The following is a 23203-nucleotide window of genomic DNA, read 5'->3' as shown; positions in this document are numbered from 1 at the left end:
AAATATTCCCAACTGTTTGGGAGGAAAATGAGATGTAAAGATTTAAAAGAGAAATCGGACTATATCAAATTCTCAGTAAGAACCTTTCTTTAATATACTGTTTGAGTTTGCAATATCTCTCACATGTAATTAAGCATATCGTTTTCACCCAATCTCAGGCACAGAAGTTAATCTTGTATAACTCTTTAATATTCTCTGCAGTACCTTCTATATAGCAATGTTTGGAAAAAGGCAAATTTACCATTATGGGTTGAAGTAACAAAAAATGACCATTGTGACTAAATACTGCAAATCATATTGGAAAGAAGAATGAATTAGCAATTCATGTCACAATTCAATTTTAAGGTGAAAGTAGCCAGTTGAGTCAGCCTGAAACCAAACAGCTATCAGCAAAGCAAAACTAAATCTCAAGCAGATGTTAAAAAACATGAAAAACAAACACATTTCTATTTTGTTATGGATACTGATTCAATCCAGGCAAAACACCTAATACCTCAAAAAAGTGATCAGCTAAACCATGAACTCTTCTGCAGTCTCTTAAGAGAGGTTGTAGAAAATTATCCCTAGTAATGCTGACACTGCCTCTCCTTGAGAAGCCTCAAAGCTATACAGGAACTTAAAAGGGGAAGGACACAAAGCCACAAGGACAGCAGGGATACGAGAGCAATGCCAACAAAAGTTTGTGAGCTGTATGCTGCTGGTGATTATTAATGGACCCCAAGATGCTGAGTTCAAAGCAAATGGTCTGATAAGCCAACAACAACAACAACAAAAATGACTGCAGAAGCTCCAAAGGGGTCAGAAACTAGTGGAACCAGGTACCTCTGGAACTACAGGGGCAAAGACAGGGTAAACGAAGACTGCATTAGAAAACATCTGGGCATCAATTAGACGCTCCAGGTCTCTACCTTCACTCTGCAGAGTCAGATGATTTATCATCCTGCCCAGAACACAAGACTAGAGACGTGCTAGAGAGAGAACGAGGTGTCTTAACTGGAAGAAAACAGGTACAGCTGAGATCAGTGCAACTACTGAAAGCTGGGGAATACGGAAAGTTAACTTCCTAATTGTTTCGCACTCCAGCTTTCTTCCTGAAATCAGCCCCTAAACTGTCAGCTTAGAGATTCCAGGTAGAAAAGTCGAAAAATCCACATCAGAGAACACAGCAGACCCAAGGCAGGAAAAGGTCGTAAGACATATCAGAAATTCCCTAATGAAAGCCTAGCCAGATCATTGTTCAGTGAGGCCTACTGTCAGTACACCCCAAGCATACACAGGGCTTTCAGACAGTTTTAATGCCTCACTCTTAAGGATAATTAAGAGGCTAAAAATCATCAGAGTTTCAAGGAAATACACTATATAGTAGACTGAAAAAAAAATAAGGGGGAGAAAAGGCAACTTGCAAAACAAAAAGATTATGCTTAAAACTTCAAGAAAGGCTTTCGTAACAGCCCTACAGAAACAAAAGACTTTTACTCATGAAAAAAAGAATGCCCTTAAAAAATCTCAAAAAGATGGTAGCAAAAATGGAAAACCAAAGCTTAACAGATGGTTCATGGAAAGAAAAGGCAAGGATTTCTCCCAGAACATATAGGCAAAAAAAGACAGATGGAAAATAGAGAAACTAATAAAGTCAAAGGAAAGTCCAAGAAGTCCAACATCAGAATAATGGGAGTCCTACAAAGAGAACGATAAAGGAGAAAATTGTGCAACTGATTAAATGAGCCTCCTAAAACTTCCCAGTGCTAGAGAGTGTGTGTTTCAAGATCGAAAAGGTCCACTGAATACTCAGAATGATAGATGGAAATGAATCTACCTCCAGGCATAGCAAAACTTGCAGAAAGTTGGAAGAGTAATGAGATGAGAAGCACATCAAAAGTAAGAATGTGAGCCAAAAAATTTTAAAGTCCTATTAATAATTTGACCCTAGAGAATATTAAGAAGCTGCATCACAAAAGAAGTCACATACATACGTCACTGCTCAGCAGTAAGTACTGTTTTAAAAATTCTTAAGTGTGTAATAAACACTGACTGATTGATGTTCTAAACAGAATTCACTACATGGGAGAAATTGGAAGAAGGAAGCTGAGGTGGGAGGAAGGATGAGCCAAACCTCAAGAGAGAATGCCCAAATGTTAAAAAAAAAAATCAATACAGGTATGTTATTTAAAGATACAGAAATAAATACTTAAAAGTAGCTACCTCTAGGAGCAGAAAATATGGGTTGAGGTCAGAAGACTGCTGTTTCAGTAATAACCCATGTAGACCTAGTTGATTCTTTGCATATAATTTTGATTCTAAAAAACATTTTAAGTCACTCTGTAATTTGTTATTAATGACAGTCCCCAGTACGACTTGATGCTAGAATTTCAGAAGCTGCAGGGGAGAACTCAGAGGATGAGATTAAGAGGAGACAGTGATTCTATGCCCTTTCCTAGATAAGATCTGAACCAAAAAGAGGATGCATAGCAATTACAATGTTTCCTGTCAGATTATAAGCAAACTGTAATCTGGAAGACCACACTAAATTATATTCACTGTTCATCTTTATGTCAAAACTTACCAAACATGAAAACACATAATCAGATATTACTCTTTAGAAAATAGAAACATAAATGCGGTTTATGAACTGTAACTGAACTCAAAGGTTAACAACAGCCATGAATGAAAACTGCTAGGTTGCCATTCCCCAGGGTATCCAGGAGACCTCAAGAACAACTGATAGGAAACTTCATGTTTCCTGACAAAATAAAAAACTAATGTGTACCAATTTACTGACCTGCACGATCTCCTTTGAGTGTGTCCCATACATTACAGTTGAAGTCATCATAGCCAGCTAACAGGAGACGCCCACTTTTTGAGAAAGCTACGGAAGTGATCCCACAGATGATATTGTCATGAGAATACAATAATAACTCTTGGTCTGCACGAAGGTCAAAGAGCCGGCAAGTGGCATCATCAGAGCCAGTGGCAAAGGCATATCCATTTGGGAAAAACTAGAAAGAAAAGCAACACACACTTACTCCATAGAAGTATACAAAAATTATGTAAGGCAGTGTAATGATGGACTCTGGGGTAAGAGTTCTGTTCAGTAGCTCATTTGTGTCCGACTCTTTACGACCCCAGGGACTGCAGCACACCAGGCTTCCCTGTCCATCACAAACTCCCAGACTTGCTCAAACTCCTGTCCATCGAGTCAGTGATGTCATCCAACCATCTCATCCTCTATTGTCCCCTTCTCCTCCTGTCTTCAATCTTTCCCAGCATCAGGGTCTTTTCCAATGAGTCAGTTCTTCGCATCAGGTGACCAAAATATTGGAATTTCAGCTTCAGTATCAGTCCTTCCAATGAGTACTCAGGACTGATTTCCTTTAGGACGGACTGGATAGATATCCTTGTAGTCTAGGGGACTCTCAGGAGTGGGTAAGACAAGACCTAGATTTAAATTTCAACTTGGCTTTGGATCAGGTGAGTGATTTTAGGCACTGAAGATTCCTGAACACTTGGGCCTTGTGCATGCTGCGTGCTAAGTCGTTTCAGTCATGTCTGACTCTCTGCAACCCTATGGACTGTAGTCCACCAGGCTTCTCTGTCCATGGGATTCTCCAGACAAGAATACTGGAGTGGGGTAGCCATGCCCTCCTCCGGGGGATCTTTCTCACCCAGGGATCAAACCCGCATCTCTTATGTCTCCTGCATTGGCAGGCGGGTTCTCTACCACTGGGTAGCCTTAGTTTCAGCTTTAGCATGTTGGTTAGGGCAGAGTGAAATAACACAAAGGATCCATAACCCACTGTTCAGCACAAGACACATATTCAATAAATCCTGGCTCCAGTCCTCTGCTTTTGTTTAGTCACTAAGTCGTAGACACTTTTTTGCAACCCCTTGGACTGTAGCCCGCCAGCCTCCTCTGTCCATGGAATTTCCCAGGCAAATCCTTCCTTCTCCAGATCCTCCCAACCCAGGGATCAAACCCACATCTCCTGCTTTGTCAGGTGGAAACTTTTCCCTTGAGTCACCAGGGAAGCCCCTGATCCTCCATATATTTTACTAAAACATTTAAACCAAATATTACTATTTATAGTATTTATATATGTATGTGGACTCAAAGACATGTTCCAAAAACCTCATTATGAGAAATAAATAGAAACATTTAATAAAAGAGAACATAGATCATCCAGTTAGGCTAGGCTGTAAAGTGAAGCTAGCAGTATACTAAATGTTCTCACGTGCGCACATGCAAACACACATACATACACACACACACACAACTATGCATTATTAGTTTGTGATCTCATTTCTCAGATGTTGTGGCACTACTCAACACTTTTTACAAAGAAGAAATCACTTTTCTTCATATATCTACTAGTCATCTGTATTGCTTTTTTAGGACCTATTGATCTGCAGGAATAAAATGAAGAATATATTTGTTTTCTTTGTGGTAAATATAGCTTATCATTTTCCTTCTAATATTGTTTACTTTTTTAAAAATATAAAGCAATTTTTTGGAGGTATCACAGGCCCTGATTTCAAACTATACTACAAAGCTACAGGAATCAAAAGTGTATGTTGCTGCTGCTAAGTCGCTTCAGTCGTGTCTGACTCTGTGCAACCCCATAGACGGCAGCCCACCAGGCTCCCCTGTCCCTGGGATTCTCCAGGAAAGAATACTGGAGTGGGTTGCCATTTCATCCTCCAATGCATGAAAGTGAAAAGTGAAAGTGAAGTTGCTCAGTCATGTCCAACTCTTAGCGACCCCATAGACTTCAGCCTACCAGGCTCCTCCGTCCATGGGATTTTGCAGGCAAGAGTACTGGAGTGGGGTGCCATTGCCTTCTCCAAAGTTTATGTTACTGACACTAAAACAGATACACAGATCAATGGAACAGAATAGCCCAGAAATAAACCCATAAACACACAGTCAACAACAAAGGAGGCAAGAATATACAATGAGGAAAAGACCATAAATGGTGTTGGGAAAACTGGCCAGCTCCATGCAAAAGCATCAAACTGGATGACTTTCTCATACCATATATAAAAATAAACTCAAATGGATTAAATACTTAGATGTATAAATTTGAAACCATAAATTTCCTAGAACATAGGCAGTATGCTTTTTTTCTTTTTTCTCATACTGTGTGGCCTGTGGGATTTTAGTTCCCAGACCAGGGATCAAACTCAGGTCCTTTGCAGTGAAAGCACAGAGTCCTAACCACTGGACTTCCAGGGAATTCCCAGGCAGTAAAGACTCTACCTGTGATGCAGGAGACCAGGGTTTGACCCCTGGGTTGAGAAGATCTCCTGGAGAAGGAAATGGCAACCCGCTCCAGTATTCTTGCCTGGAGAATCCCATGGACAGAGGAGCCAGGTAGGTTACAGTCCGTGGGGTAACAAAGAGTCAGACACGACTGAGTGACTAACACACAATAATACACACATGCTCTTTAACACAGGTCTTAGCAATATATTTTTTGGATCTGTACCCTCAGGCAAGGAAAGCAAAAGCAAAAATAAACAAATGCAACTAAATCAAACTAGAAAAAGCTTTTGCACATGAAGAAACTATTGAGAAAAGGAAAAGGCAGCCTACTAAGTCAGAGAAGATACTTGCAAACAATATATCCAAAACAAGGTTAATATTCAAAACATGCAAAAAATCTGCAAAACTCAGTATCAAAAAACCAAAAATCTGATTAAAATACAGGCAGGAGAACTAAATAGACATTTTCCCAAAGAAGACATACAAACAGCAAAGGGACACACGGAAAGATGCTCAACATCACTAATCATCAGGGAAATGCAAAAATAAGGATATCTTAAAAATCCACAAATATTTAAAACTATAGAAGCTACTTCTAAATAACTCCACGGGTCAAAGAGATCAAAAGGAAAATTATAACTCCTGTCACTAAATGAAAATGAATCAAAATTTGTGGAATGTAGCAAAAAGAAATGCTTAGAAAGAAACTTACAACTTTAAGTTCCAATATTAGAAAAGAGGAAAGGTTTCACACCAATGATACCAGCTTCTGCCTTAAGAAATGAGAAACAGGAGAGCAAACAAAACCCATGTAAGCAGAAGAAAAGAAATAATAAAGAGTGAAAAATCAATCAAACAGAAAACAAAGACTCTCTGATGCCAAAAAAATGGTTCTTTGAGAAGATAAATTAAAAAAACTGATAAAAGTTGTGTCTGACTCTCTGTGACCCTATGGACTGTAGCCCACCAGGCTCCTCTGTCCATGGGATTTTCCAGGCAAGAATACTGGAATGAGTTGCCAATTCCTTCTCCAGGGCAATCTTCCCCAGCCAGGGATCAAACCTGGATCTCTGGCATTGTAGGTGGCTTCTTTACCAACTGAGCTACCAGGGAAGCCCTGATAAACCTTTAACCAAATGCATTAGTTTGCTAGACCTGCTGTAACAAAGGAACACAAACTGAATGGCTTAAACAACAGAAATTTATCGTTTCATAGGTCTGGAGGGTAGAAGTCTGAAATCAAAGTGTCTGGGGCCTAAAAAGCATCTGTTAGGCCCATCTCCTTGGTTTATAGATGGGCTGGCTATCTTCCTATGTCTCGTCACACTGTTAACACTGTGTGTTTGTCTCTAAATTTCCCTTTTCTAAGAGCAAGAGTCATATTGGATTAAGGGGGACCCCAATCCAGGATGACTCAACTAATTAATTACATCTGCAATAGCTATTTTCAAATAAGGTCACATTCTGAGGTACTGGGGTTTAGGACTTCAACATGTAAATTTTTAGAGGTATTCAATTCAACCACAAGACCAATCAGGAAAAAACTAAGAAACAAGTTACCAATATCATGAATGAGATACCCTACAGATTCCATAGCTATCAAAAGAAAAATAAGGGAATATTATGAACAACTGTAAGTTAATACATCTGACAACACAGGTTACAGAACCAAATTTCTTGAAAGGCAAACTCTACCAAAGCTTACTCAAGAAGAAATGGATATCTTAAGTAGGCCTAAATCTAATTAGGACATTAAATTTTTAGTTAAATTTCTTCTCATACAAGAAAACTTCCTTAGGCAGACAGCAAAGTCAACCAAACAATTAAGGATGAAATCTTATCAATTCCACACAAAGTGTTAACTTCCCAGTTCCTCCTATGAGTCTAGCATTAAGCTAATACCAAAGTGGGAACAAAATTTCTCAAGAAATGAAAAATCATATCATAACTTATCAATATGGATGCAAATCTTAAAATTTCAACAAATCAAAATCCACCAGTAAATAAAAAATGATTATGTATTATAGGCGACCCCATGGACTGTAGCCCACCAGGCTCCTCCATCCATGGGATTCTCCAGGCAAAAATACTGGAGTGGGTTGCCATTTCCTTCTCCAGGGGATCTTCCTGAACCAGGGATGGAACCCAGGTCTCCCATATTTCAGGCAGATACTTTAACCTCTGAGCCACCAGGGAAGAGGTATTATAGGCAAGTGAGCCTAAATGTAGGGTTGGGTTAATATTTGAAATTCAACTCATGTAAATTCACCATTTAGCAGACTGAGAAAGAAAAAACCACATGATCATCTCAATAGATGAAAAAGAGGCATTTGATAAACTTCAACACTCATTCTTGATAAATGTGCAGCAAACTAGGAACAGAAGAGATCATCAACTTGATAAAGGTGGTGGGATGTGAGATGGACAGGACTGGATGTGCCTGCTCTAAAATTCTACTCTGCAAGCCAGGCTGGCCTAATAGCAGTGGAGGTCACAGAGCCTTTACTTTCTCTGATATTCTCTAAAAGATGATATAAAAGTGACTTTCAATATGTACATGATAAATAAAATTTATCCCAAAAATATCTTCTTGCAAAATCAGAGTACATCTTATACATATATACAGTAGCAATTACAGTACTTTTGGAAAATCTAGTCACCTGTATACATCTGACATCTGATCTGCATAGTACAATTTACCTAAGTCAAGGAGTATCCCACTTTCTAATACCCCTCCCCTCAATCCTGACTGATAAACCATTTTGATTGTCATTCAAAATGCCTTTGGGCTTTAATTTATACACGTATTGTCTAATTCACTCTCATATATACGGAGTTATTATCTGGCTTAATCTACTTGTGGGTACATGTCTGAATTGTTTTTTCCTTAATATGAAGGAGCTTATAAGTAATTTATACCATTTACTGAGCATCCATCTTGTTTCATTTAGTTTCTACACCACGGTAGCATTATTCCTATCGAGGAATGTGTGGCTCAGAGGTTAAGTAGCCCACCTGATCTCACACAGCTGATTCCCAGATTACTAAGATTCAATCCAGGGTTTGGTGGATTTCAAAAGCTATGCTCTCTACATTAAATAGCCACCTCTGTCTTCCTGACTGCTCTCTCTTGGGGTTGCTCCCCTGACTGTGGAGATACAGGACACTGTTCTCCTCTGAACACAGCTGAAACTCTGGATCCACTTTTTTGTTCAAGATTATCTTGCCCTGTAAATCTAGAAATTAAACTTATTCCTGTTCCCCTGCAAATGAAGACTAAGGCCTATTAAAACCTTTCCATTAAAAAAAAAATCAAACTCTTATTATTTGGGGATTAAATGTTGTTAAGAGCACATTATTTATAGAATCCTTAAAGGGAATGAATTTGTTGTTAAAATCATACTATGGAGTTCAACACTTCATATGCACAATAAATTTTCCTTAGGAATGCTGTTCACTTACACTGACAGCATTAATATCCGACACATGCCCAGTGAAAGACTGTCTGCACATTCCATCTCGAATATCCCATAATTTTGAAGAGGCATCGCAAGCACCGGAAACAAAAGTCCTCATGTCGGGACTCAGGGAGAGACTCATCACGTCTCCAGAATGCCCGGTGAACGCGGTGGTCTGCTGGGCGGTCTCAATGTCCCATAACGCACTATGGTCAAAAACAGACACAAATCATTAAGGACTGGTCTCCCCTCTTACACTAATTCCTACTACCACGCTCAGCCTCACATTGGTCATCTTCTGGAGTAAACTTACCAAGTTGTGTCTCCCGAACTTGTAACTATTTGGCTATCATCTAAAAACCGACAGCAGGACAAGTAGCCTACAGCATAGAGATAACAAATGTTAGGTTATTACTGATTAATTTGATTACCATATAAAATAGTAATATGTATTTTAAAAATATAATACCTGGGCAACAAGTGTTTGTTAGTAAAATCTATAGTTCTACTTTTTTTTTAGTTCTACTTTTAATAACTTCCAATTCTGTGCTGCCTGCAACTTTATTTTACCAACAAACCCTCTCTTAGGTATTTACTGTGTCAACGACTATGAACGTTACAAACTTGAGTAAAAGACACAGTCCCTTCCACCTACTACAATTACCTAGGAGAAGGATACTCCTTAATACAAATATTATCTATAATCTATAGCAGACTGGGTTATGTACCTTGGAGAAATACTTTAAAAACCTCAGTGAAAGCTTCATTAAAAAGGTGGATTCGAAAAAAAAAAAAAAGAGGTGGATTCGAAAAAAAAAAAAAGAGGTGGATTCGAATGCTCAAAATTCACCAGTTTTTCAAAATATGGAAATAGCAGGAGGAAGACCATTATAGAAATTTTATAAAAAGCATAGCCAAACAGTACTTCCAAGAATTCAGAAAGGCTGAAACCGGTAAGTGGCAACAAACTCCTATGAACACTACTAACCAAATACTATACTGATGAGCTATGGTGTGCACACTAATCAAGCAATGCATTATCACACAGTGAAAAAATACTTCATAAATGTATCTTGATACACACTTTCAATTACCTAATGAAGCATCCAAATGCCATAATTGTTATAGGTTTGCAGAGAATAAAGAAAATCATATTTGCTTCTTTCTGTATTCATTACTATTTGAATTTTTTGCAATAAGTAATTTCTACTAAAAAATACTATTTTTAAAATAAAAAGAGAAGTAGAGTCATCATTTGTATAATTAGAAAAAGTCAATGCTTCTCAGATTGACAGTAATTTCCATTCTCACTTGACTAACACGCATCCTTTGGTCAGTTGAGCCCCTTTTGTCCCTCTTCCTCCTTGATCTTCAGAGAAGTCAAATTTGGGAGGAAAGGACAGTATGTAGCAAAGCTCACCTGTGTGACCCGGTAACTCTCGGCTCACTCTCACATTTCCCTCTCTGGTTTTTAAGTTATATATAGAGCAGATGTTGTCCAGTCCTCCACAAGCAACGTAATTACCAGAGGGAGCATAAGCACAGGTCATCACCCAGGAAGACCGCAAAGGGATAGCATGCATCTGCAGAACAAACACAACAGAAAAACTAAGATTACAAAAGTCATGGATTTTTCAAACCTATTTACAGTGAAGCAGATATTACTCAAACATAAATATAGCTTAAAAATAAGCCAAGTAAAATAAAGAATACAATGATCTGAGAAACTAATAAAAAAAAAAAAAACACAACGCACACTAAAATGCCCATTATATTTTCTATTGCAAATCATTTGGATTTAAGTGCTCTTTTCAGAAAGTATTCTTTTAGAAAGAACAAAGACAGAATGTTTCAACACTAATAGAGCTGTTTGAAATATTAAGTGTAAAATGTTAAAAAAAAAAAAATTCTTGGCTTTTTGCAGTAGTGTACAAGAGGAATTTCCTACAACAGAACACTGAACAATATAAGAACTGGAGTTGAATAGAATGGTCCTTCCATGAAGAGCTATGTTTTTCTAATAACTCATATTCTAGGCTTGAATTTGAACAATGGTAATAGTTTGCACTGATCTACTCACACCATTGTCTGATGTCGTATTACCCAACACCAAGCATTTGCAAATCAGGTAGCACAGTTTAATGTGAATGGGAACATCAAGGTTAAATCTCCCAGACACAGAATCAACATATTGTGTGATTACTATGCTCTCACTTAACCCAAAAGAGTATTTTTCATTTTAGGAAAATATTGCTGACAGTCACTGATTGACACCAAAAAACTAAGAAAACTATTATATTACAAATCTATCCTAGGTAGCTTTTAAATTCTCAACCAGGCTGAAGTTACTGTTTGCCTCACAAAATAGTACTTTTAAATCTTTAATGGAAACAGTGGTATAAGTGTATGTAGGATCTAAAAGTATTTGACTTGTGAGTGTTTTCTTGGAACTTTTCCACTACCACTCAACAACTCTACATCAGGAATTCTTTCCAGGAGACATTAGAAGAACCCACTAGTTTTTACCACCAAGGGATCTAAACAAGTTGTAATCTGCCTCCAACCTATTCAATCTTCTGAACAGCACAGAACACAAATCAATGCCTAACATTCCAGCTTATCCACAACTAAAAATAAAAACTATAAGTCACTGTCACATTAGGAAATGGGAACTTTACAAAAATCATTTATATATAAAACTGATGCACACTATCTTTTAATATTTGAGTATGAAATATGGGACTCAAGACACATTGAACTATATTCCTAGAGTTGTCTTTGGGAATTAAAAAAGGGCTAAATATTGGAGAAGGCAATGGCACCCCACTCCAATACTCTTGCCTGGAAAATCCCATGGATAGAGGAGCCTGGTAGGCTGCAGTCCATGGGGTCGCTAGGAGTTGGACACGACTGAGCAACTTCACTTTCATTTTTCACTTTCATGCATTGGAGAAGGAAATGGCACCCCACTCCAGTGTTCTTGCCTGGAGAATCCCAGGGACGGGGGAGCCTGGTGGGCTGCCGTCTATGGGGTCGCACAGAGTTGGACACGACTGAAGCAACTTAGCAGCAGCAGCAAATATTAAAAGCAAATACTAGGCCTAAAGAGAGGACCTAAGTAAAAATTAATGGAATAAATTTATCCCAGGAAGAAAGTATAACCTTGAAGTAATAGAATAAAGGAAAGAATTGGTTTATCAAACCAAATAAAAGGTTATATAAGAGGATGATTAAAAAATTCTACCTTATTTGTTGTATAGCTATCCCAAATAATTAATTTTCCATCTTGGGAAGCACTGACTAGTAGCCTAGAGGAGCAAACACAAAAATAAGGTGACACTTAGAGGAAAAAAGTAGTTTAATTATGCATTGCATTAATGTAGAACAGTTCAGAAAAGACAAATATAATTTTTCTAACAAAAAACTTGATACCAGGAAACATTCTCAACTTAAAAAATATATTCTGCATGCCAAAAATTGTCAACATTAAAATTTTTTAGAAATTTTACTAAAAATGTCTCTGGTTATGATTCAACTTTTTCATGGTGACAACATTCTAGGTATTATTCACGATTCTGGTAGCTCTTAGTTGACTGGCTTAGAATGTACTGACTTAAATATAATGACAATGAAGTACATGTAAGTCTAACAACCATGTTTCATTCAATCTAAAAATATCAATAGAGAGCCTGTGACGGAAAGGCTGTGTTAATGGCACAATATAGGCGATACCTCCTACCCTTGGGGCCTCTACCATCTGGTGGAAATAGGATATTTACTAAAATAAATTAGGTAAGTGAAAATAGTCAAAGGAGTAGTATAAAATAAAGGCCAGAGGAAAACAAATGAGGGACAAATAACTACTGAGTTACTCTGAGTTACTCAAGTAGCCTGGCAAAAAACACGTCTTGAAAAACGGAATTTTGAAAGCTGGAGAAATCTGTATTCTATAAAGAGGGCAAGTTCCATGGCAAGAGGTGGAAAAATACAACGGGTGTTTCAAGGTCTGTGAATTTCCCAGTTACACAGACTTCATAAGAAATGGAAAAAACAGTTGGGAAAAGCAGACTGGGCTTAAACAGCAGAAAGCTCTGTCTGCCAGGCTAATTAGGAACTCTTGACTGAAGTTACAGGCCACTGGATTTTTTGTTTTCTTTTGGAATTTTATTTTTCACTATGGTATAAAATTCAAAAGATACAAAAGGATAGATATACAGTGAAAAGAATCACGTTCTGTGTTCCCATCACTCAGCCACCCATTTCCCTTCACTACAGGTAAATAACGTTATCAGGTTCTTACGTAGTCATCACTGTAAGTTTCATGAAAGGGCAGATACAACCACAGGGTATGGGATGGAACTAAAGCTTTTTTAAAACAATTGCTATCATCAGCACTGAGTTGAGAAAAAAGTTAAGCAACAGGCTGATAATCAGAATGAGCAGAAAGGCAAGGTCAGACAGGTGCTTTGCTGACATTTCGTGTTCTATGAAGATTAACAGTCTTGAGGAAATTTTAAGTAAGAACCATTAACATTTTCAAGTGATTGTATTTTGAGTTATGTATTTGCTATCTCAATGGTTAGATTACTTCTTATGTTAAATTTAAGGAAAAAAAAACATTTGGCTTAGCTTTACATCGGTTGTTAGTTATATACTTTCATTTATCCCCTCCGAAGAGGCACAAGTTCTATATTACTGTATTCAAGAATCCTATTTATACTGAGATATATGCTGACAGGTAGCAACATTTTTAGATTCTCCTGGAAGAAGAGAAAAAAATGTGCAACGTCTATTAAAAATTGGTTGGGCTTCCCCAGTGGCTCAGTGGTAAAGAATCCACCTGCCAATGCAGGAGACATGGGTTCAATCCCTCATCAGGGAACATTTCACAGGCCACAGAGCAACTAAGCCCACGCACCACAACTACCGAGCTTGTGCTCCAGAGCCTGAGAGCTCCAAGTACTGAAGCCTCCACGCCCTAGAGCCTGTGCTCTGCAACGAGAAGCCACCGCAGTGAGAAGCCCACACGCTGCAATGAAGAGAAGCCCCGGTCACCACGACTGGAGAAAAGCCCATGCAGCAACAAAACCCAGCACAGCCAAGGATGATAATAAATAAATAAATTTTTTAAAATTAATTTTTAAAATATAAATTTATTTATTTTAATTGGAGGTTAATTACAATATTGTATTGGTTTTGCCATACATCAACATGAATCTGCCACAGGTATAAATTTTTATTTATTTGGCTATGCCAGGTCTTAGCTGTGGCAGAGGGGATCTTTGATCTTTGTTGCAGCATGCAAGCTCTTTAGTTGTGGCATGCGAACTTTTAGTTGTAGCCTGTGGGATCTACTTCCCTAATCAGGGATCTAACCTGGGCCCTCTGCATTGGATGTGCAGAGTCTTAGCCACTGGACCACCAGGAAAGTCCCCCAAAATAATTTCTTAGTTAAGAAATTTTCCCAATTAGATGGACCAAATCAAAGGAACAAGTCAACCATTATGGAAGCAGGGTTAGACACTGTGGAGTATTGTCAGATACTCTGGAAAATGCACAGACCATACTGTAACCCTGTGACCAAGTCATGACCAGCCATTCAACTGCAATCCAGATGGCTGCTGTGTGTGTGTGCGCATGCACTCTCACTACACACACACTTGTAGGGTGTGGCTGGGGAATAAAAGATGTATTCAATGAAAATGTCTTTTTGTAATTCCTTCCTTCATGAATTTAGGTAATGAATAAATTATAGCAATATCTGGTAACTTGTACACAGCAATATTCAACAAATATTTCTTTATTACCTGAAATTTCAATGTTTATTATGCAATAAAACTACCATGACATGTTAAAAAACAAAGTATAATATCCCAGTGCAAAGAAAAGAAATCCTAAACACTTTTCCTAAATCATTCAATAAAGGGTATTTCTGACAGGTAAATTTCTTTTCCATATTAAAGGTTTCTAAACTTTTAAAGTGTCAATGAAAATTTTTATTAAGAGCAAAGCAGTCATATTAGATGCATTTTTTTTCAAACACTTCATAGATATAGGTTGTTTCTAATGGAAAATGCAAGTGATGAGTCAACGAAATAATTTTGCAGGCAGTTTGAAAATGGCAGGTACAAACCTTGAATCATATCCCCAGTGCATAGCATAGATTTTAGCTAGGTGACCCCTCAGCGTACGTCTCGTTCGCATCTGTATTCGACCCACGGAATCCATATTTGACGTGATCTTTAGGAAGTGATGAGAATGTTATTCTTTAGCTTAGACACAGCTCAAAAAATAAAGCAGAAACAATTAACTGGCACTAAAGTAGACATAAAATAAATGGACAGTTACTGAAGATATTTAAATATAAATAATTCCTATGATGCTCAAGAAAAAGTAGATTTATTTGCACACCTTCCAATAAGAACATCTTCTGCAGACTAATAAGTAAAAAAACAGACATACCGTCCAACCTTAGTAAAAAAAAAAAAACAGCCACAAAAAGCTAATAGATGATCAAATAGTAAAATATTTATAATTTTAACTATTTAAAGAAAGCAAATTTTTGATTTAAATAGCACATAAAATATCCTTAATAAAAATGAGCAATTTTAATAAATGAAACTTTCCTAATAGTTTATATAAGGAAAAAAACTTAATCAGGGCATATCAAAAAGAAGCAGAAGCTACGTAAAAAAGAAACGTATATTATGTGAATCTACGTATTTTTATAGTATTTACTTTTTCACAGACTTTCATTTTCACAAGTATGTTTTAAAAGGCTCTTGAACAGCATCTGACAAATTACAAAGCCTTTTTAACAGAGATCTCATTTTTCTTTCAATTAAATACTAATAAATAGAATCTGTCATTTGCATCATTGTCAAGCTATTTCATGCAAATTAGTAAAAGAAACTGAGGAAGAAAACTTTACCTGAACAAGTGTTGCATCATTACATGCTTTCCTAGCATCCTGAAATAAAGATGATTATACATTTAGACATGGAAATCCTAGATATGATTTAAAATAAGGTTTTCATTGGAAATGTAGATTTGAAATACACTCCTTAGTGTACTACACAATCTTTATTTTTAAAAGGCTTATTGAGAAAATTCACGTAACATAGAATTAACCACTTTAGTGTTTTTAACGTGTGCAGCTGGAACGGTTAGGATATTGACAACGCTGGGCAACCATCACCACTACAGAACTACAGAACATTTTCACCACGCCCAAAAAAAGAAAACCCTATACTTTGCAATTCCCTCTTCCCCCACCGCCAGGTGATCACTAATTTACTTTCTAATGGATTTACCCATTCAGGACAATGCACACAAATGGAATCACCAGTACATGACTTTCGTGTGTATGGCTTCCTTCATTTACATGTAATGTTCTGAAGGTTCATTCATGTTGTATCATGTGTCAGTAGTTCATTCCTTTTAATGGCTAATATTTCATTGTATGAATATATTACATTTTGTTTATCCATTAATTAACTGGATGGACATTTATGCTGTTTCTACTTTGTGGTTTTATGATTAATGATGCCGTGATTACTCATATACAAGTTTTTGTGTGTATGTATGTTTTCAATTCTCCTGGGCATACAACTAAAAGTAGACTTGGTGGGTGAGATGGTAATTATGTTTACATCTCATCTGTTTATTTTGGGTTTTACTTCTATTGCTTTAGGAGACTGACCTAAGAAAACATTGTTATGATTTATGTCAGAGAATATTCTGCCCATGCTCTCTTGCAGGAGTATTATGGTATCATGAATTATATTTAAGTCAAAGAAAATGACTTTAAAATATAGACTGTTACAAGAGACAAAGAAGGACACTACATAATGATCAAGGGATCAATCCAAGAAGAAGACACAATAATTGTAAATATAAATGCACCCAACATAGGAAAACTTCAACAAATAAGCCAAATATGCTAACAGTCATAAAAGGAGAAGTCGACAGTAACACAATCATCATTGGGAACTTTAACACCTCAATTACAGCAATGGACAGGTCATCCAGATAGAGAATCAATAAGGAAAAAGAGGCCTTAAATGACACATTAGATCAAATGGACTGAACTGGTATTTATGGAACATTTACCTTCCCACCAACAGTGAAGAAGTGTTCTCTTTTCTCCATACCTTCTATAGCATTTGTTGTTTGTAGATTTTTTGATGATGGCCATTCTGACTGTTACGAGATAATACCTCACTGTAGTTGTGATCTGCATTTCTCTAATACTTAGCAATGTTGACCATCTTATCATGTGCCTTTTTAGCCATCTCTCTGTCTTCTTTGGAGAAATTGCTATTTAGATCTTTCACCATTTTCATGGGTTGTTCATTTCTTTGATATTGAGCTATAAGAGAACTTTATGTAATTTGGAGATTAATCCCATGTTGACTGCTTCATTCATAAATATTTTCTCCCATGCTGTGGGTTGTCTTTTGTTTTATGGCTTCTTTTGCTGTACAAAACTTTTCAATTTAATTAGGTCCCACTTGTGTTAGAGAATGTTCTAATTTCATTCTTTTTCATGTAGCTGTTCAAGTCTTCCCAGCACCACTTATTGAAGAGACTGTCTTTTCTCCACTGTATATTCTTGCCTCGTTTGTTGTACATTAATTTTTAGAGAAATGCAAATCAAAACTAAAATGAGATACCACCTCACACGAGTTAAGAAAGGCCATCATAAAAAATCCACAAACAATGAATGCTGACGTGGGTGTGGAGAATAGGGAACCCTCCCACACTGTTGGTGAGAATATAAATTGGTACAGCCACCAAAGAGAACAGTATGGAGGTTCCTTAAAAAACTAAAAATAGAACTAGCAAATATTCAAGCATTCCACTCCTAGACATATATCCAGAGAAAATCATAATTCAAAAAGATACATGCAAGACTTCCCTGGTGTTCAGCAGTTAAGAATTCACCCACCACTGCAGGGGACATGGGATCAGTCCCTGCTCTGGGAAGATTCTACATGCCAAGAGGTAACTAAGCCCGTGTGCCACAACTACCGAGCCTGCGTGCAGCAACTACCGAAGCTCGTGCACCCTATTGAGAGAGCTCATCCTTCAGTTCAGTTCAGTCGCTCAGTCATGTCTGACTCTCTGCGACCCCACAGACTGCGGCACACCAGGCTTCCCAGCCCATCATCAACTCCCGGAGCTTATTCAAACTCATGGCCATCGAGTCAGTGATGCCATCCAGCCATCTCATCCTTTGTCGTCCCCGTCTCCTCCCGCCTTCAATCTTTTCCAGCATCAGGGTCTTTTCCAATGAGTCAGTCAGTTCTTCACATCAGGTGGCCAAAGTATTGGAGCTTCAGCTTCAGCATCAGTCCTTCCAATGAATATTCAGGACTGATTTCCTTTAGGATTGACTGGTTTAATCTCCTTGTAGTCCAAGAGACTCTCAAGAGTCTTCTCCAACACCACAGTTCAAAAGCATCAATTCTTCAGTGCTCACCTTTATAGTTCAACTCGCACATCCATACATGACTACTGGAAAAACCATAGCTTTGACTAGACAGACCTTTGTCAGCAAAGTAATGTCTCTGCTTTTTAATATGCTGTCTAGGTTGGTCATAGCTTTCCTTACAAGGAGCAAGCGTTTTGTAATTTCATGGTTGCAGCCACCATCCGCAGTGATTTTGGAGCCCCCCCAAAATAAAGTCTCTCATTGTTTTCATTGTTTAGCCATCCATTTGCCATTAAGTTATGGGACCAGATGCCATGATCTTAGTTTGATCTAAATATCTTAGATTGATATTTCTCCAAGCAATCTTGCTTCCAGCATGTGCTTCATCCAGCCCAGCATTTTGCAAGATGTACTTTGCATATAAGTTAAATAAGCAGGGTGACAATATACAGCCTTGACATACTCCTTCCTTTCCCTATTTGGAACCAGTCAGTTGTTCCGTGTCCAGTTCTACATACAGATTTCTCAGGAGGCAGGTAAGGTGGTTGGTATTCCCATCTCTTGAAGAATTTTTCACAGTTTGTTGTGATCTACACAGTTAAAGGCTTTGGCATAGTCAATAAAGCAGAAATAGATGTTTTTCTGGAACTCTCTTGCTTTCTTGATGATCCAGCGGATGTTGGCAATTTGATTTCTGGGTTGTCTGCCTTTTCTAAATCCAGCTTGAACATCTGGAAGTTCACCGTTCATGTATTGCTGAAGCCTAACTTGGAGAATTTTGAGCATTACTTTACTAGCGTGTGAGACGAGTGCAACTGTATGGTAGTTTGAACATTCTTTGGCACTGCCTTTCTTTGGGATTGGAATGAAAACTCAGCAGTGGCCACCGGGCTGGAAGAGGTCAGTTTTCATTCCAATCTCAAAGCTCATCCTTAGGTAGGTTGATAAGTAGTCTGGGGCCCTTGAGGAGGAAAAGGTCCAGGGCCCTTGAATAGGAGAAAGGGGGTCTGAGGTTCTCAAGGAGGAGGAAAGGACTTTTTTTTCTACATTGCTTTGTATTAGTCAATATAACAATGTATCTTGCTTAAGGACATGTTTCTCCTTAGCAAGGACCTTCTCACTAATCTTGTTAAAATGTATATTGTGGGCGTGGGTCTGGTAAGATCTTTCTATTGTTAGTTCTAATCCTGTTATCTTATATTGTGGGAGTGGGTCTGGTAAAACCCTTGATTGTAACAAGGTATAAAGCTCCCTTGCAAAGACTAGGCGAAGCAAGGCACTCTCTGTCCCCCTTCTGATGTCTATGTCAGTTTTCTCTGTCCCCTTTTATACTTTAATAAAAGTCTGCTACACAAAAGCTCCTGAGTGATCTAGCCTGGTCCCTGGTCCTGAAGTTAAATCTTTGGAGATCACGAATCCGACATCGTTCGGATCACCGTAAGCTACCACTATGCTCCACAAGAGAAGCCACCACAGTGAGAAGCCCACACACTGCAACTAGATAGCAGCCCCTGCTCGCCACAGCTAGAGAAGAAGCCTGCACACAGCAACGAAGACCCAGTGCAGTCAAAAATGAATAAAATTTTTAAAAGACACAGGCATGTCAATGTTCACTGCAGCACCATGTACAACAGCCAACACATGGAAACAACCTAGATGTCCATCAATAGATAAATGGATAAAGAAGAGATGGTACATATATGTACAATGGAGTATTATTCATCCATAACAAACACTGAAATAAGGCCATTTGCAACAACAACAATGGACCTAGAGATTATCATACTAAGTGAATTAAGTCAGAGAAAGACAAATATTGTATGATAATTACTCATATGTGGAACCTAAAAAGATTACAGGGAATCCCCTGGCGGTCCAGTGGTTAGGACTCTGATTGTTCACTTCAGGGGACATGGGTTCAATCCCTGGTCAGGGAATTAAGATCATGCATGCCACACAGAGCCTGGCCTAAAAAAAAAAAAAAAAAAAAAAATTACAGATGAACCTATTTACTAAACAGAAAAAGACTCACAGACTTAAAAAAAAAATGTATGCTTCCCAAACAGGAAAGATGAAGGGACAGGGATAAATTAGGAGTTTCAGATTAAAAATACACACTGCTGCTGCTGCTGCTAAGTTGCTTCAGTCGTGTCCGACTCTGTGCGACCCCATAGACAGCAGCCCACCAGGCTCCCCTGTCCCTGGAATTCTCCAGGCAAGAACACTGGAGTGGGTTGCCATTTCCTTCTCCAATGCATGAAAGTGAAAAGTGAAAGTGAAGTCGCTCAGTGGTGTCCAACTCACTGCAGCCTACCAGGCTCCTCCGTCCATGGGATTTTCCAGGCAAGAGTACTGGAGTGGGGTGCCATTGCCTTCTCCGTATATACACACTACATATAAACTAGATCATCAACAAAGACCTACTGCATAACACTCAAATCTCTACTCACTATTCTGTAATAACCTATATGGGAAAAGAATCTTAAAATGATTGGATATGTTAAGTAGGAAGTTAGGCATGAGCGATGGGTGGCCTAGGTGAAAAGGATGCAAGCTAACCTTTAAACCCCATCCCAGACATGCCCAGGGGAGCTCACAGATAGACTACAAAAATAACCACAGTGACTTTTCCAACTTCTCACAAGTGCCTTAGGCACACAGTGGATACAAACTAACCACAGGGGCTTACTCAAGTAACCTTAGGCAGCTAGGAAGCCATTAAGGATTTATTAATGTTCCATACATACATACATCTGGTAACAACAGACTGAATTACAGGAAGACATGCACAGCAGAGCCTGTTATATAACGTGCAACTGTCAGTCAGACTTGAATATGTCCATTTGCATTCCCTTTCCTGACTGGTGGTGGTTAAAGCCCTATTTTGCATTGGGCAAAACCAAAAGGAGGAGAGAGGAAGTATAAAAAAGGGAAACCTTTCTACTTCTCTGGGGTCAGCCTGCTCCCATGTCTAGGGAGTGTCTGTTTTTAATAAAAGTTCTGTCTGCTTGGGCTGTAACTGAGGTGTAACTTCCCTGTTGTTTTCAACCATTTAGTCTACGATTCCAAATTTTTGTTGCAATGAGATAAGAAGAGAGGGAGAGAAATAAACCAACCTGACAGAAAGATAATCAGTTTGCTGTATACCTGAAATTAACACGGTCATTGTAAATCAACATACCCCAACAATAAAATTAAACTAAAACTAAAAACAGACACACCACTTGGCTCAGCAATTCCATTCCTGAGTATTTATCAAAAAAAACCCCTGAAAACACTACTTTAAAAAGATACATGTATCCCAATGTTCACAGCAGCATTCTTTATCATTGCCAAGATATGAAAACAATTTAAATGCCCAACAACAGATGATGCATAAAGAAATTACACACAAACACATATACACATATAATGGAATACTACCCAGTCACAAAAAAGAATGAAATTTTGCCATTTGCAACAATACGGGTGGACTTGGATGGTATCATGCTAAGTGAAATAAGCCAGAGAAACACTGTATGATATCACTTATATGTGTAATCTAAAGAATAAAACAAACTAGTGAATACAACAAAAAGGAAGACTAACAAATGTAGAGAACAAATTAGCAGTTACTAGTGGGGAGAAGAGGTGGCAAGAATACACAGGAGAACTGTACAGAAAAGATCTTCACGACCCAGATAATCATGATGGCGTGTTCACTCACCTAGAGCCAGACATTTTGGAATGCAAAGTCAAGTGGGCCTTAGGAAGCATCACTATGAACAAAGCTAGTGGAGGTGATGGAATTCCAGCTGAGCTATTTCAAATCCTAAAAGATGATGCTGTGAAAGTGCTGCACTCAATATGCCAGCAAATTTGGAAAATTCAGCAGTGGCCACAAGACTGGAAAAGGTCAGTTAATATGCCAGCAAATTTGAAAAACTCAGCAGTGGCCACAGGACTGGAAAAGGTCAGTTTTCATTCCAATCCCAAAGAAAGGCAATGCCAAAGAATGCTCAAACTACTGCACAATTGCACTCATCTCACACACTAGTAATGTTCAAAATTCTCCAAGCTAGGCTTCAACAGTATGTGAACTGTGAACTTCCAGATGTTCAAGCTGGTTTTAGAAAAGGCAGAGGAACCAGAGATCAAATTGCCAATATCCGCTGGATCATCGAAAAAGCAAGAGTTCCAGAAAAACATTTATTTCTGCTTTATTGACTACGCCAAAGCCTTTGACTGTGTGGATCACAACAAACTGTGGAAAATTCTGAAAGAGATGGGAATACCAGACCACCTGACCTGCCTCTTGAGAAATCTGTATGCAGGTCAGGAAGCAACAGTTAGAACTGGACACGGAACAACAGTCTGGTTCCAAATACGAAAAAGAGTATGTCAAGGCTGTATATTGTCACCCTGCTTATTTAACTTATATGCAGAGTACATCATGAGAAACACTGGGCTGCATGAAGCACAAGCTGAAATCAAGATTGCCAGGAGAAATATCAATAACCTCAGGTATGCAGATGACACCACCCTTATGGCAGAAAGTGAAGAAGAACTAAAGAGCCTTGTGATGAAAGGGAAAGAGGAGAGCAAAAAAGTTAGCTTAAAGCTCAACATTCAGAAAACTAAGATCATGGCATCTGGTCCCAGCACTTCATGGGAAATAGATGGCGAAACAGTGGAAACAGCAGCAGACTTTATTTTTGGGGGCTCTAAAATCACTGCAGATGGTGACTGCAGCCATGAAATTAAAAGACGTTTACTCCTTGGAAGGAAAGTTATGATCAACCTAGACAGCATATTAAAAAGCAGACATATTACTATTTGCCAACAAAGGTCCATCTAGTCAAGGCTATGGTTTTTCCAGTAGTCATGTGTGGATGTGAGAGCTGGACTATAAAGAAAGCTGAGCGCCAAAGAATTGATGCTTTTGAACTGTGGTGTTGGAGAAGACTCTTGAGAGGACCCTGGACAGCAAGGAGATCCAACCAGTCCATCCTAAAGGAGATCAGTCCTGAACATTCACTGGAAGGACTGATGTTGAAGCTGAAACTCCAG

At 38.3% G+C, this 23203-nt stretch overlaps 1 protein-coding gene across 5 annotated transcripts in view; it reads right to left on the bottom strand.

Moving 5' to 3' along the window:
- The window catches only part of GNB4 (G protein subunit beta 4), a 72366-nt gene that overhangs the window by 4942 nt on the left and 44221 nt on the right, over window positions 1-23203 (bottom strand). For 4 of the 5 annotated variants that reach the window (XM_055568986.1, XM_055568985.1, XM_055568987.1 and 1 more), the window contains 7 exons: window positions 15650-15688; window positions 14852-14958; window positions 11963-12026; window positions 10139-10301; window positions 9032-9098; window positions 8723-8924; window positions 2780-2996 (listed from right to left, as the gene is read on the bottom strand). In XM_055568986.1, the coding sequence (XP_055424961.1) occupies window positions 2780-2996; window positions 8723-8924; window positions 9032-9098; window positions 10139-10301; window positions 11963-12026; window positions 14852-14958; window positions 15650-15688 (859 nt within the window). The remainder of the gene's footprint in view (window positions 1-2779; window positions 2997-8722; window positions 8925-9031; window positions 9099-10138; window positions 10302-11962; window positions 12027-14851; window positions 14959-15649; window positions 15689-23203) is intronic. The other variant, XM_055568989.1, reaches the window with a different exon arrangement.

Source organism: Bubalus kerabau, chromosome 2 (assembly GCF_029407905.1).
Source record: "Bubalus kerabau isolate K-KA32 ecotype Philippines breed swamp buffalo chromosome 2, PCC_UOA_SB_1v2, whole genome shotgun sequence".
NCBI lineage: Eukaryota > Metazoa > Chordata > Mammalia > Artiodactyla > Bovidae > Bubalus > Bubalus kerabau.
The sequence above is the reverse complement of the archived record's forward strand: the minus strand, read 5'-3'. Positions and strand labels throughout refer to the sequence as shown.